This window comes from Lycorma delicatula, chromosome 2, assembly GCF_047948215.1.
Source record: "Lycorma delicatula isolate Av1 chromosome 2, ASM4794821v1, whole genome shotgun sequence".
Taxonomy (NCBI): Eukaryota; Metazoa; Arthropoda; class Insecta; order Hemiptera; family Fulgoridae; genus Lycorma; species Lycorma delicatula.
This window is the reverse complement of record NC_134456.1, coordinates 107,127,844-107,141,896: the sequence shown is the minus strand read 5'-3', so window position 1 is coordinate 107,141,896 and position 14,053 is coordinate 107,127,844. Positions and strand designations below refer to the sequence as shown.

The 14,053-nt window shown below is 27.5% G+C and overlaps 1 protein-coding gene across 3 annotated transcripts in view; it reads right to left on the bottom strand.

Moving 5' to 3' along the window:
- Positions 1-368: 368 nt before the first annotated feature.
- Positions 369-14,053, bottom strand: part of LOC142319073 (putative cytochrome P450 6a21) — a 28,973-nt gene continuing 15,288 nt past the window's right edge. For all 3 annotated transcript variants that reach the window (XM_075355938.1, XM_075355937.1, XM_075355939.1), the window contains 4 exons: positions 9,284-10,273; positions 7,796-8,014; positions 6,356-6,601; positions 369-658 (listed from right to left, as the gene is read on the bottom strand). In XM_075355938.1, coding sequence (XP_075212053.1) covers positions 489-658; positions 6,356-6,601; positions 7,796-8,014; positions 9,284-10,256 — 1,608 coding nt within the window. In that variant the 5' untranslated portion in view covers positions 10,257-10,273 and the 3' untranslated portion in view covers positions 369-488. The remainder of the gene's footprint in view (positions 659-6,355; positions 6,602-7,795; positions 8,015-9,283; positions 10,274-14,053) is intronic.

Below are 14,053 nucleotides of genomic sequence, written 5' to 3'. Positions count from 1 at the left end.
TCTTAAATTTATCGTAAATAATTATCGTTCATTAGTCGTCACAAATAATAATTCCATGAAAATTCATCTGAAATTTGACTTTTTTTATTATCAGATTATAAAATAGGAAGGTTAAAAGTTTTTCTCTGTGGCATGATACTATGGTAAAACTGGTTTTGTTAAATTACAAATTATGTCTGAACATAAAACTCAAAGATTTATAAACCTCATTCATTATTACTTTCGACAATGTTGTGGAATCTTGTTGAAAAATTCTATTCATATCAAAATCACATAGAATGATTTCATGTTTTGCTAAATGAAATATAAAAAAAGGATGGTGAATATAGAAACTGGAATTTTGTATTAACTGAATATTAAATAAATACTTTTTAATTATCTTGACTTTTTTTGTAATTATATTTTATTACCCCTTACAATTGTACTAAATTACATATAATAAGAACTGTATTTTTTTTAAATGCATATCTTTACAAAAATAAACTAACTTAATCATTATCTTTTTCAAATTTTATCCACATACCACCTTCAACATGATTAAAGACGGAATTCTTCATCATTTTCAAAGGTAATTTGGTCTTCTCACTCAATGTTATTGTGTAATTTAATAACAATGTTGCCACTATGATCTTCATTTTCAGCATTGCTAATCGCATGGCTATAACAAAATTGAAAAAATAAGATTAAATAATACTTGTAAATTTGCTTATATATTGCAATAAATCTATTTAACAGGTCTGTCGTAATACCACATTCACAGATGTTGAAAATATTTATTTTTAAATTAAAAAAAAAAAGAAGTAATTGTGAGTGTGGGTATGTACCGGGGGTGTACAAAAAACATACCTGGAATTTAATTTGTTATATTTCTTGGATGAGATATACCATTTGTAGCTTTGAAGTGTAATTTTGTGCGTGTCGACTTCCTGATAGAAATGCTGCAGTATCAGATTGACAAATTTCTTGATCCTGTTGTGTTTAGTGATGAGCTAACATTTCATCTTGGAAAAGTTAACGAACATAATGTCCCTATCAGAAATATACTCTTACAGTATGAAAGGAACTCCCAAAAATTAATTGTTTTCTGTGTGATACATTGAAGGCAAGTTTACGAGCATTCTTTTTCACTTAAGCAAATGTAACAGGAGTTACTTATTTGCTTTATACATGACTTTCTTTAGACTGCCAGATGGATCAGAGAATTTTATTTGACAACACGATAGTGTGCCTCCTCACTGGGATAACTCTGTAGGGGATCGGTTGAATGAAGTTTTCCCAACCATTTTATTGACTGGCATGGAGCCAATGACAAAGCTTGTTTGAGTTGGCTTCTAAGGTCACAAGATCTTACCCTCATGTGGTTTTTTTTTTGGGGTTATACAAAGGGTCTTGTATATATGTTTCCGCTACATACTGATCTACCCAATTTGAGGAACAGGATTGTAGCAGCTGTCGCTTCCAGACATCCTGGTTAAAATATGAGATGAACTCTCCTATTGATTGCATGTGTGTTGCATGACAAAAGGTCACATAGAACACTTGTAAGGAAAAAAGTAAGGGCTACTCTTTCATTTTATTTTTGATCCGTTTGTGTTCAACCTTATGATTTATTTTTTGTACAACCTTTATATATATATAAAATATATATATATATATATATATATATATATATATATATATATATATATATAAATTTTATATAAATTTTATATATATATATATAAAATTCTATGGAAAATATATGTTCTATTCAAAAAATAAATGCATACTTAAGAGAGAATAATTTTTATATAAGTTAAAAATTATAACTGAATGACTGGAAATAATTTTAAGATATATGTTTAACTTTGAAATACACTATAAAGAATATCAACTATTTAATGTGAAACATGAGTTTGGGATTACACAGGACCATAAACTTTTAAATTATAAATACATATTTTATTTAAATTGGGACATAATCAAGATCATGTCCAGATTGGGTTGATGTGGTATATTTTTGATGAGACAAACTGGAAATCCTCCTTTCCTTTGCCCGGAAGATCAAGAAAAAGCTACAGGAAAATTAAGAGCTATTAAATAGGTTTAAAAACTCCATATTTTTTGTGTACACTTTTTTTGTGATTGGGTGTATTAGGAAAAAACAAAAAGAATTTCACTACATTTCCTAAAAATGAAAATAAAAAAACAAGTCCCTATAAACATAGGTTCGTAAACGCTTCTTTTAAGTAATAATCTTGTGAAAAATTTTGTCCTGATTTCTGCTTCAATAGTAAATATGAAGCCACACTGAAATTCTTGAATTAAGAGATAAATTTCATAATTTATGTGGTTTTTAACATGGAAAAGTTTAATATAAAAAGGTCCCAAAACTATATCTAGTAATTTTTGAGAAAATAATTGTAAAACAATACAATTGGTGATGCAGAACAAAATATTTTTTTGGTTTGACATGTAACTTCATTAAATTTCAATAAACTATACAATTTTGCAATCAAATGTGTAAAGAATTTAATTCTGAGAAAATCAATTACAGTAACATCAATTGAGTATGAAGTAAAAAAAATGTGATTTTTATTTAAAAAAAACAAAAATAAAAAAAGAACAAAAAAGGGACAGATAAACACTGTATTATAATTTTAAGCAGAAATAAGAATCATTTCAATATTGGAAATTATATTATTTAGAAGAAAAATGATTATTAAAGATAAATAAAAAGAAAAATGAAATAAATAGATGTTATCTTAAATAGCATAATCTAAATTTCATTATGTTTCGTTAAAAACATTAAAAAAAAAAATGCATTTAAAAATAGTTTTAAAAAGATTAAATTCAAAAATTTTTATTTTGTAAGTTAGCAGTATTAATAATTAAAATTCATTTACTTCATTCGTAACTTTTAACACTTGATACATGGATGAATAATATTCAACATTGATAACTAGCAAAGAACAAAAATTCAAATAAATAGAACAAATGATCTTCAACTAAAAGTTACAGGAGGAAATTATTACTCGTCAATGTTTAGAAAACTCATTTGACTAGCAGAATGGGATGAATTACTCGTATGCTGACTACCTCTGATGTCCTTTTGCAGTACATTGTACCGTCTTCACTAGTTACTAGCAGTAATAATATTACCACTTCTGTGAGTTTATGCTTTCTAAACTATGATGAGAAATACTTGGAGATTCAGCTAATACGATTAATCAGCACTACCATTACAGTCATGTAAAAAAATGTATGTCTGCTATATTTCAGTTTAATATATTTTATTAATGAATTATGAAAAAAAAGTGGTGGCACTGATCAATAAAATTTAATGCTAATGAACTTGGTTTAGAACAGTTATATTGATAAGGATATTGTAACCAGAACCAGTATAACAGACCAAGGTAACAGATCTCTTCCATTTAAGAAGAAATAAAGAGAAAATAATTAAAAGAAGAATCTAGAAGGAACTAAAAGGGATTCTATTTTTAGAATAATGGGTACATTTAACAATTTGTTCTTTGTAAACAGACAATGACAACTCCAAAACCCCTTGTTCGATCAGAAGAATAACCAGACCAGGAAAAGAATTTATGGAAAAATCATAAAGGCGCGGACAATGAAAATTATTATGCTTCAACAATTAAAGAGACTAGTCAGGTACTGGTTGTGCAAGGCCAGAGGATATAAATATGGCCAAGGACCAGCGGAGCGAGTCAGCAGTTCTGCAAAGCTATTTTAGGAGCATTTGTGATAACAGTAAGCATGTGGCAACTATCAGTGAAGAGTATATCATGAGTATACCAGGGTGGACAGTGAGTAAAGACAAGAAATTTTTCGGTGAGGTATTGGTAAACCATAGTGAAAGTGACAGTATTATATTCATTCATAAAGTGCAGGATAGTTCTTTTATAAACAATAAAAGTAATAACAATTGCAAAAATTGAATTGTATGAACTTTAGACTTTCTATTGCTATCTTGTTAATGCAATATTAGTTTCTAGCAGTTATTATAATGTGTTTAGTAAATTGGACTGTATTTTACTTTTTCTAATTTAACTATTAAATAAATCTTGTCTTTTTATTTGAATTATTATTTTGTATGTTATATATATGTACTGTTATTATTTTATTATTATTGTTATTATAATTGTTATTTATTTTGTTCATATGTCTTTAAGGAAATAAATTGTATTTGTAAGAAATTTTTTCTTTTGTTAGTCTCTCAACATCCTTCTTGAACTGTGAAAATGAGACAATTTGTTAACATATTTGGTAAAGCAAACAAAAAAGAGTTGATGTTACCACTATGTATTTCTAAGTTGTAACTTCCTTTTGTGTGAATAAAAGTAAGTTACAACTGCCCCTTATAGTTACAACTTCATTTTTCCAAAAAGGTAATTATAACTTCACTTTTGATGTGAACAAAGTGAAAGTACAACTACTTAAATGTAATTACAACTTCATTATTTCAGAGTCTGAGATAAGGCACATTCCACTTTCTCAGTAACGTCAGTCAGTTGACTTCAACATGGCAAGATTCATGCATGTGAGAGATAGAGAAAGAGGAGTTATGAGTAGATGTAAGGAATTGATGCGCTTTGAGACTGAAAGTATTGATTTTCTAGCTTCAGAATTCTTAACAAAAAGTGATGAAACCTGAGGAAAGTACTAACCCAAAAATATCACATGGAAATATTTTTATGTTGCTCTGCTAATCTTGAATTTCAGAGTGGAGTGGCAGAAGATTTTATAATAGACTGATCAGCACTGTGTAAAAGTATTAACATCGTTATGCATCATATTCTTGTAAAAGCTCATAACTGGATTCAGTTTAATAGTCAGCACAAGAGATGAATAATATAAAGTTGCTGTGGCAAATGCACTATCATTTACAAATTTTTGTTGGTGCATTAGATTGCTGCCACACAGAAATAAAAACACTTTTGGTGAAAACACTTTGTATTTTCTATTTTACCTAATATTAATAAAAGTATTTTTTCCATTCTTTAAGTTTGGTCTTTTTGTTTCCCATTGTTGTTTTATCAGTTTTTTTTTTTTTTTTAGTTTATCATGTTTTGTAGCATTTTCTTCATTTGGGTGCAAAGGTTTCAATTCCAGTCGGTATCTTTGAAATATATGCTACATACTACATCTTCCCATGCCGACTTTTTTTCATTAATAACTTTTGGCAATCTTGACTTTTCAAACATTACTGGATGTCATGTAAGTAATTTGAAAAAAGTATTTGTCTGCAGTGTTCTTATCATCCCCTTCATCTTCACTAGATGACATATTAAAATAAAATGAGTGTTCTAGAACAATAAAAGAATCTTTCTCTTATGAAATAAGGCTGCACACTGAGCTAAGTTTGACATGGAGGGAGGGGCAGTGCGAAGCAGGAGGCAGAAGGAATGATGAACTAGTTGCAACATGAAAGATAGTCATTGTTGCAATATATTTTTACCTGTAGTTGTATCTTCAGTTTTTCCGAGTACCTCTCCTGTCAAGGTAGATAAATTACCTAGATGTAGTGTTTGTTTATTCACTTTGATTTGACTTAAAGCTATTACACCCTAGATTCTATGAGGTTGCTATGTTTTATTCATTTCACCCATTACATTAAGCTTTGAATAAACAATTAAAAACGTCTCTTTAAAAAGTATATTTAAGGTTAATCAGTCATTAAATGTTGATTTTTAATTAGCTTTAATAAATCTATTTTAATAAAAATTTATTAGGTAATGAAAAAGGCTCACTATTATCGAAAAGACCTAAAAAACTACATTTTAACTTATGTTAATGACATGTTTTATGGACAATAAATAGGTTAAATCTATTTATTCTATTTCTATTCTATTTTATGCAATGTCACAGACATTGCATAAAATAGAAAACTGTGTTTTTCAAAACACAGTTTTGTACCACAAAACTGTGTTTTTCTTTAAAAGTAAATGAAAATTTTTTCTTGTTTAAAGATGATTTTATCACAAAGATGTCTTCTTTCATTAAATAAATTTTGTAGAATGAAAACACAATAATGATAGTATTAAGAGATAGTACTTAAGAGATAATGCAAACCTATTTAAATATCTTTATCTCATTTATAAAAACAAAGTTATTTTATACTATTCCTTTTACCCAAAATCATCTGAATTTTGAGATGCTAAGATTGTGTGTGGCTGTATATCCAGTTACCGATATGCTCTTCTTGAGGAACATACTACCCTAGTCAATAATCCCAGTACCAACCCCATATTATCATTTCAATAGCTGCTTATTAGGATTAATTGTTAACTATTAATGTATATTTTATTCTAATTAAATATTTATATTAAAAGTGATTATTTATTAAGTTAATCACCAATACAAATCCTTGGTCCAGATCCAAATGGAAAGAAAACACCTTTTGGAATTGCCTCCATATCTTCAAAACGGTCAGGGTTAAACTTCAAAGGATCAGGAAAATACTGAGGGTCCTTTTGAAGGCAGCCAGCTGGAATCATCACCATGCTACCTTTTTCTATAATTACATTAGTGCCTGGCATTTTGTAGTCCTTTGTACAGTATCGACCCAACATTGGAGCTACTGTATGTAAACGTAAAGTTTCTGAAATAATAAAATGATGTGTTATTGACACTGATTAATCTTAAATTTCTATTTAAACATTATAAATAATTTTGAATAATGAAATTAAATCTGCACATGGTAAAAATAAAGCTATCACAAATTTAGGACTCTACCAATATCTTTGGCAATCCTATAATTAACTATTACTATTAAGAATTTATATATATATATATATATATATATATATGTATATATTTTATAAAGATAAGTTACCATTCTTACAAATACATCCAAGAAGATGCTATATTATACCATAACCTTTTGTGAATCAACAGACTATGAAAATGAAATAAGTTTATCACTGTTTATACTATTAAATATTGTAAATCAAGCTTGTTACCTAAAATACAAAATAAAATTGATAAGCTCTAACTTAAAAAGAAAATGCTAAAATGTATTAGTCTCCTACCAAGATAACATAGTTACAACAACAATTAGCACAACCTTTACTTCCAGTAAGATGGTTTATCAGAAATGGGTGAAATGAAAACAACTGGAACAGGGTTTTTAAAAAATTATTTTAGTTTACTTTTCACTCTTTCTACCTAGATGAACCCTGTATATATTTCTCAAAAATTATTTTTTACATTATATATAGTAAGAATTAGAAAATTAAAAACTATTTTTATTTGATAATAATTGAACTTCAAAATAACAGCTACAAGTTCACTAACCATTTGGATGTAGTTACAAATAAAAATACAAATTTTATATGGAGATAATCCTTTTGAAAAGGTCTTTAGACTAAGTTGTTAATCAACGTTTACCATTTGAAAATTCTGAAAAACAATTCCATACTGTGAACAGGGTAGAATATAATTTAATTTTACTGTATGAATCTAACTGTAAAGATATTTAACATTATTCGCTTCATATATTTCAACAACCCTTCCTTTTGATTCTTACAGTTAATATGAATTCTTCTTATATACTAAAAATAACATCCAAATCTGTGCTGAGAGTGTGAAAAACAAAGTAGTCAACTTGAAAACTTGAAGTTAAATCTTTTATTCAGCAGATTTTTCTTTTTAATTATTTTATTTAAATGCAGGTATCTTAATGTTAACTAGAATGTAAACTTAAATATATGTATTAATATAATTAATGGAAATGTAAATATTATATGTACATTCAAAATGTAACCTATTTTTTGTACTAGGTTAAAATACATACCATAGATAATTTGTTCTAAGTATACCATTTTTTTGACAGCTTGGTAATTAAACTCTTGTGATGAGAGAATACTTTTAATTTCTTTTTTTGCTTGTTTTTGAATATCCTGATTCATAGCTAGTTCAAACAAAACAAAACTCATTGTAGCTGCTGTTGTTTCACTTCCACCAGATATAAATAAAAATGTCTGTGCAGCTATAAATTCTTCAGTAAACATTTCTGAAAAAAACATAACTTTTAAAAAACTATCAAAATTTTTCAGTAACTTTTAAAAACACTCAGTTTGTGTAATATAAACAATTTTACTTGTGCTGCTTTAAGTAAATTTGATCCAGGCTCAATTTTGGGTTTTAATTTTTTGTATTCATTAAATGTCTTGAAATGATAAAGAAAAAATGACTGGCAAAAGAGATTCAATGAAAGAAGAGGTAGTGAGAAGGGATACTTCAGATATTTTTAAACCTAAGGTAGAGAAATAAGTAGAATGAATTAACAGCAAGTGTAAAATATCAAATGGAATGATTACATAGAAGAAATATGTATAAATGCAGTTAAAAATAATGATGTAGACAATAAAAATAAGTGATAAGACAATACTACTAAAATATAAACAAATAATACTCATTATTTGTTGTTATTAAGTTGCTCAGAGTTGTAGTGACATCAAGAAAACAAGACAACAAACTACAGGCAATTAATGTACAGTATAGATGATAAGAACAAATTGCAAGAATGAAATAATTAAAGAGCTATGATTTTAGGAATTTTGTTCAATCTATCATAAAAAGAATTCAAATCAAATAAGTTCTAAAGAGAATTTGTTACATAATCATAATAGAATGAAGACCAAAAAGAAGGACTGATATAGAAGACCTGAAAAGGGAAGTTAGTTGGGGTTGAGAGGTAGAGCAGCAGTTGAATAAAATATTCGTAAGTGTGTGATCTATACAATGATTTAATTTCACTTGATTATGGGAAAAGAGGATGTTATAATATTAATGGATAAGATATATATTTACAACAGATATTTGGATTATTTCATCAAAAGGTTTTATGATTACATAATTTTTTATTAGATGCCAATGGATTACTCATTTTTTTCTTGTTAGTATTATTTAACAAACATTGATATTTCAGACAACTGGTTAATGGAATAACCACTATAAAAACATCTTTAAATTTTTTTTTCATTTTACATCAAAATGACTTATCAAATTAATGAAAACAAAAACAAATTAATGGAAACTCCTTTGCATCAAGCTTGTGAAATATCCCAAAAGCTGAAAAAATATTTTTTAATACTCAAGAGAAGAAATCATTACTTGATTTCATGTCTGAACCTTAAATGAATACTGAGACTTATAAATATGTATAACAGAGGAAAATTTTGTTTTACAGTGATTTAGTTTTTTAATATATAATTGAAGTAAGATTAATAAATCTTTTTGATTTTATTAACTATTATTATGCAATTTTGTTCATGCTTACCAGATGTAGACCAATTGCTACTTGAAGTTGGAGTATTCTTAAGCTGATCTAAAAGTTCTTGGTCTTCTTTTTCATACTCATTACAAGAAGTAGGCTTGTTATCATTTTTTAATAATCCTTGCTCTCTTTTCTTCTCATCTAGCATTATTTGAAGAAAATCATTTCTTCTAGTGTTACTTTCTTCTCGAACTTTTATGATGTCCTTCGTAATTTTTTGAAAAAAGTTATTTATATCATCATCCACTAGTTTAAATTTTATTATTTTTCTAATCTTTGGACATGAATTTAAAGCCATAAACTTTAGTAAGAGACCTATAGATGGCTTAAAAAAATTTGATGTGGCTTTTACAAATTCATTTTGCATCGCCTCTTTTTCGTTAAAAGTATCTATGCTTATACCAAAAGAAACATTAGCTATTATTTTTACAATGAATTTTCCCATTAAACTTCTAGCATCCACATCTTGTCCTATTTTATCTTTCAAAAATAATACTCCTTCATTACAACATTCTTTTATCGGTTCAAACATCATTTTTAATTTACCAGAAGTAAATGTTGGTGTTAATTTATGCCTAGCTGCTCTCCATTCATCACCACAAAGAGTACCAATACTTAAACTAAATAAATCGAGCATTTTTTCTTGAGGTGGTCCACGGTCTTCAAAATGTGTAAAATCTTTAATGAGAACTTGATTAATTATTTCAGGATCTTTTACTATTATAGTGGGTGTAAAAAATTGGAAATATCCACCAAATTTTTCTCCTTTGAGGTTTTTGTATATATCTCCAAAAAAGTCAGACATAGGCGTACGAAATATAAATAAATCTAAAATGAATTTTAAAGTTATATCTCCATCTAAAATAGTTCGTATTCCCTGTTTCTTCAAATAATTAATGTTTCTCTCTTTCATCCAATACATAAAGAAAACAATTATAATGGCTAAAACAGCAGTAATTAACCAAGAAATCTCCATTGCTAAAAATTGTGTTCCTGAAAATCAAAAAAGAATGAATCAAATTTCTATTTAGTAGCATTTAATCAAATTAAAATAGAATAAAACTGATTGACTATTTTAATTGGCATCATATGATGGATAATCTGTTTTATTCAACTAGCAAAAGTAGCAATTAATCAACACTAGTGCTTTCTCTGTCTGTTTATGAAAAATTTTAATTTTTCCATGAATATATTTTTAATTATAAAATTTAGGTAAAAATGGACTGATGCTTTATTTATAATATATTTACATATATGAAATTTTTAAGCAAATTAAGAAAGCAAGCGGTTTCTGTTAACAATTACAGACACTTAATTTAGCGCTGAAATCATTGTTCTTGATGAATTAAGAAGAAAATGATATTAATGAAAATGGATAAATATACTGAATCAGATATACACGATGTAATTAAACATTTTTAAGACAGGAGCTGCAACTGCTCAATAGGAGGGGGTAGGTTTGCACATAGGTGTGGTAGGGGAATCTTGATTTGTCCTTGAGACATCCAGAAAAGATCACTGTGATATCTTTGTTCAGTATAGAGTGGCAACCTGCTGGTTGAAGACATGTTTTTGGTTCTCGGCGGATTATTGATTTTGTAAAATGTATGAAAAAAACGAGTTTGTGTCAAATCTTGTTTAAAAACCAGGAAATCAGCTTTAAATGCTTATGAACTCTTAAAAACAGCTTTCGAGGATACATTTTTGAGCTGATCAATTGGTTTTATCTGGTTTCAAAGATGGCCACAAATCAGATAATGATGACCCTGGTTCGAAACCATTGTGAAAGTTGGCGATTTAGTGCACTCTGAGTGTTCATTTGCAACTACAAAGATGATGATAAACTGAATTTATAATTCTACATGGTTCAGTCATTTTTAACTGAAGATTTGAACATGCTTCGAGTGTCTGCAAAATTCATTCCAAATTGTTGACAAACCAGCAGAACCGACACCGACTTAATCAGTTCTTGGTACAAAGCTCAGGTCAAAGCTGACGCAGATTTGTTAAATAGGGTAATTACAGGTGACAAATCACTGATTTATAGGTGTGACAGTAAAACGTTTGTACATATTCTTGATGGGAATAAAGTTAAAATTTACAAAAGACATTTAATTCCCTTTTGAAAGTGTAAATATTAAATTTAAAAATTTAATTGGTTGAGTAATATCACATGTAGAGTACTGTGGAACAATAATGGATGAGATACTTAAGTTATAAAAAATAATGATCATTGTGGCAAGTTTGTATGGAGATGGGACATGGTTTCTTATATCCAATGACAGGGGCTTACTACAACCATACTGAATTGAGTTTATTGTGATCTATTTTAGATTTTACAAGAAGAAACTAAAATTTTACTAGAGACTAGATGAAGATCATCTAAGTTGAAAAGTTATATTGATAGAATGATTTATGATTGTCTACCAAAGATTCCATTCTAAGATCAACCAAAGATTTTCATTGTGTGGGTCGACGTAAAAAAACTGGTTAGGGCAGTACTAATAACTAAATTTACCATCAGTAATGGAATTACTAGTTTTTGCTATGATTAATAATTAATTTTATAAGATTAAAGTTTACAACAAGTCATAAGGCCTAAAGTGAAGAGGAAGAAGAAGACAGAAAGATGTGTTCTTCAGATGCATATATTCTTTTAACTATATTTGTTCTTAAATAATGATAATATGCCACTAATAAAAATTGGTGGCAGTGCTCTACCCAAGCCAGAATTCAAACCCTGATCTTCATGCAGGGTTTGCTGCATGATATATGCTCTCATCATACCAGGTTGTTCTATCAACTGAACAACCAACGTAAGAGTTTCTCTGTAGTTTTTTTTTGTATTCTATTGGTGTTTACATGTTTAAATTTAAATATATGATGTCATGAGAATGGCTGTTCAAATATATTCTTGTAATATTCAGTAGACTTAGCTTTTAGTTGATATATCTATTAATGTGTATTGCATTACTTTAAAAATTACTAAAGATTGAGAAGTTTTTTCAAAATAAAAGTAATTTTACTACACCAGTTACCATTCTTTATGTATTTCTGTCATATTTTTAACAGATTAATAAAATAACATTTCTACATTTTATGATGTAGGATTATATATATATATATATATATAAGTAAAATAAAAAATGGTAAAATTTGTCAAAAAAAATTTACTTTAATGGTCTTCTGGGATTTTTGTTGTTGAAATTCTTATACTATCATAAATTACCAGGGTAGTGGTTTTAGGAATTTCTTTAAACATCTTTTCTTCATAGAAGTGGTGTCATTGATATGGTAAAAATTTACTGAAAGAAAGGGATGGAACTATTGGAAACTCTCTCTATTCATCAAAAGAAAAACTTAACCTCCATTTGATTTCATTTTGTAAAAATATCTTTTTACAAAACTTACAAAGCTCACTATGCTTAGGAATCAGTCCTAATGGATTGCTGATTATTTCTGAAGTAGGAAAGTGTGATCTAATATATTATATCAAATTATTACCAAAAATGTTAATTTTATGTCATCAAAATTATTCCTTTTATCCTGCAATACTTTTTTTTAACTAGTCCATATACAAAATAATGCCTAAATTATTCAATTCATATACACACATGCATGTGCATACAACACAACACAACTAATACATAATACTTAAAACAAAAATTAATACTTTATTCAATTTCATTTGTGATTTGTTGAATTTAAAAAGTAAAATATAAAGTTCAAATAAAAAAAAGAATTCTTCACACTTATTCAAACAAATGTTTATTTAACTAACAGTTGTTTTGGAATAAATTGAAGGTCAAAATACAAGTATTATGATTCTCTCAATAAGAGATAATGGACATCAAGGTTAAGTATGAAACTATTAATATGAAAGATGTGTTTACAATGTTTAGGTACTATCAATTTTAATTTATCACATTACTGGATGAAGAGAAACCCTTAAGTCTACAACTGAACTCTTTTGCATCACTAAGGGAAATATGAAATCTGCAATGAACAAACCTATCTCCAGTGAATTAAACATATTAAACAGTGACATGTTTAATTTAATGAAAATTTTGTATTTGACAAATTTTCATAAAAAACACTTTTGCAGTACATGTTAGTAAATAAAAATATGCTTTTCATTGTTTTTCAGCCTAAATATTCCACAAGAATATCTAAGGTACATCAAATAAATTATATAAATCATTCACTAAAACAAACTCTTAAAATAAATATCAACATTTGTATTGAAATCTTCAAAATTATTTAATAATTTAAAAAAATCCAATGAATTTTGCTTCAATTTATTTAAGAAAAATGTATTGTCTGGCTGCTTCAGTCAGGCAGGGAAGCTGTTTAACATTTATAGCCCCTGGATATTGTTATGTCCTTAGGCTTATGAACATTTTTATCCTTGTCACATATATAAATTATGCTTCTGCTTAAATCAGAATTATTTAATATATGAATTATTTTAAACTGTTGCTTTGAAATTGCTTGAATTTATGTATTATAATCTTGTCAATGATTATATTAATTTGAAATTCAAAATTAATATTTTATTTGGTTTTTACATTGTTTTAGTTTTATTGTCATAATAAAAATTACCATTTTTTTCTCTATTTTGTACCCATATGTGAAGAATTTATTATAAAAGAAACATTGTTTTTTGTTAGTGTTCTGTCAAGATATAGGTAGACATAATTCCATTGTGTTTTTTTTTAAGATAAACCTTCCTTCCTTTTTCTTGTTTAGCCTCTGGGAATTACCATCAGGTAT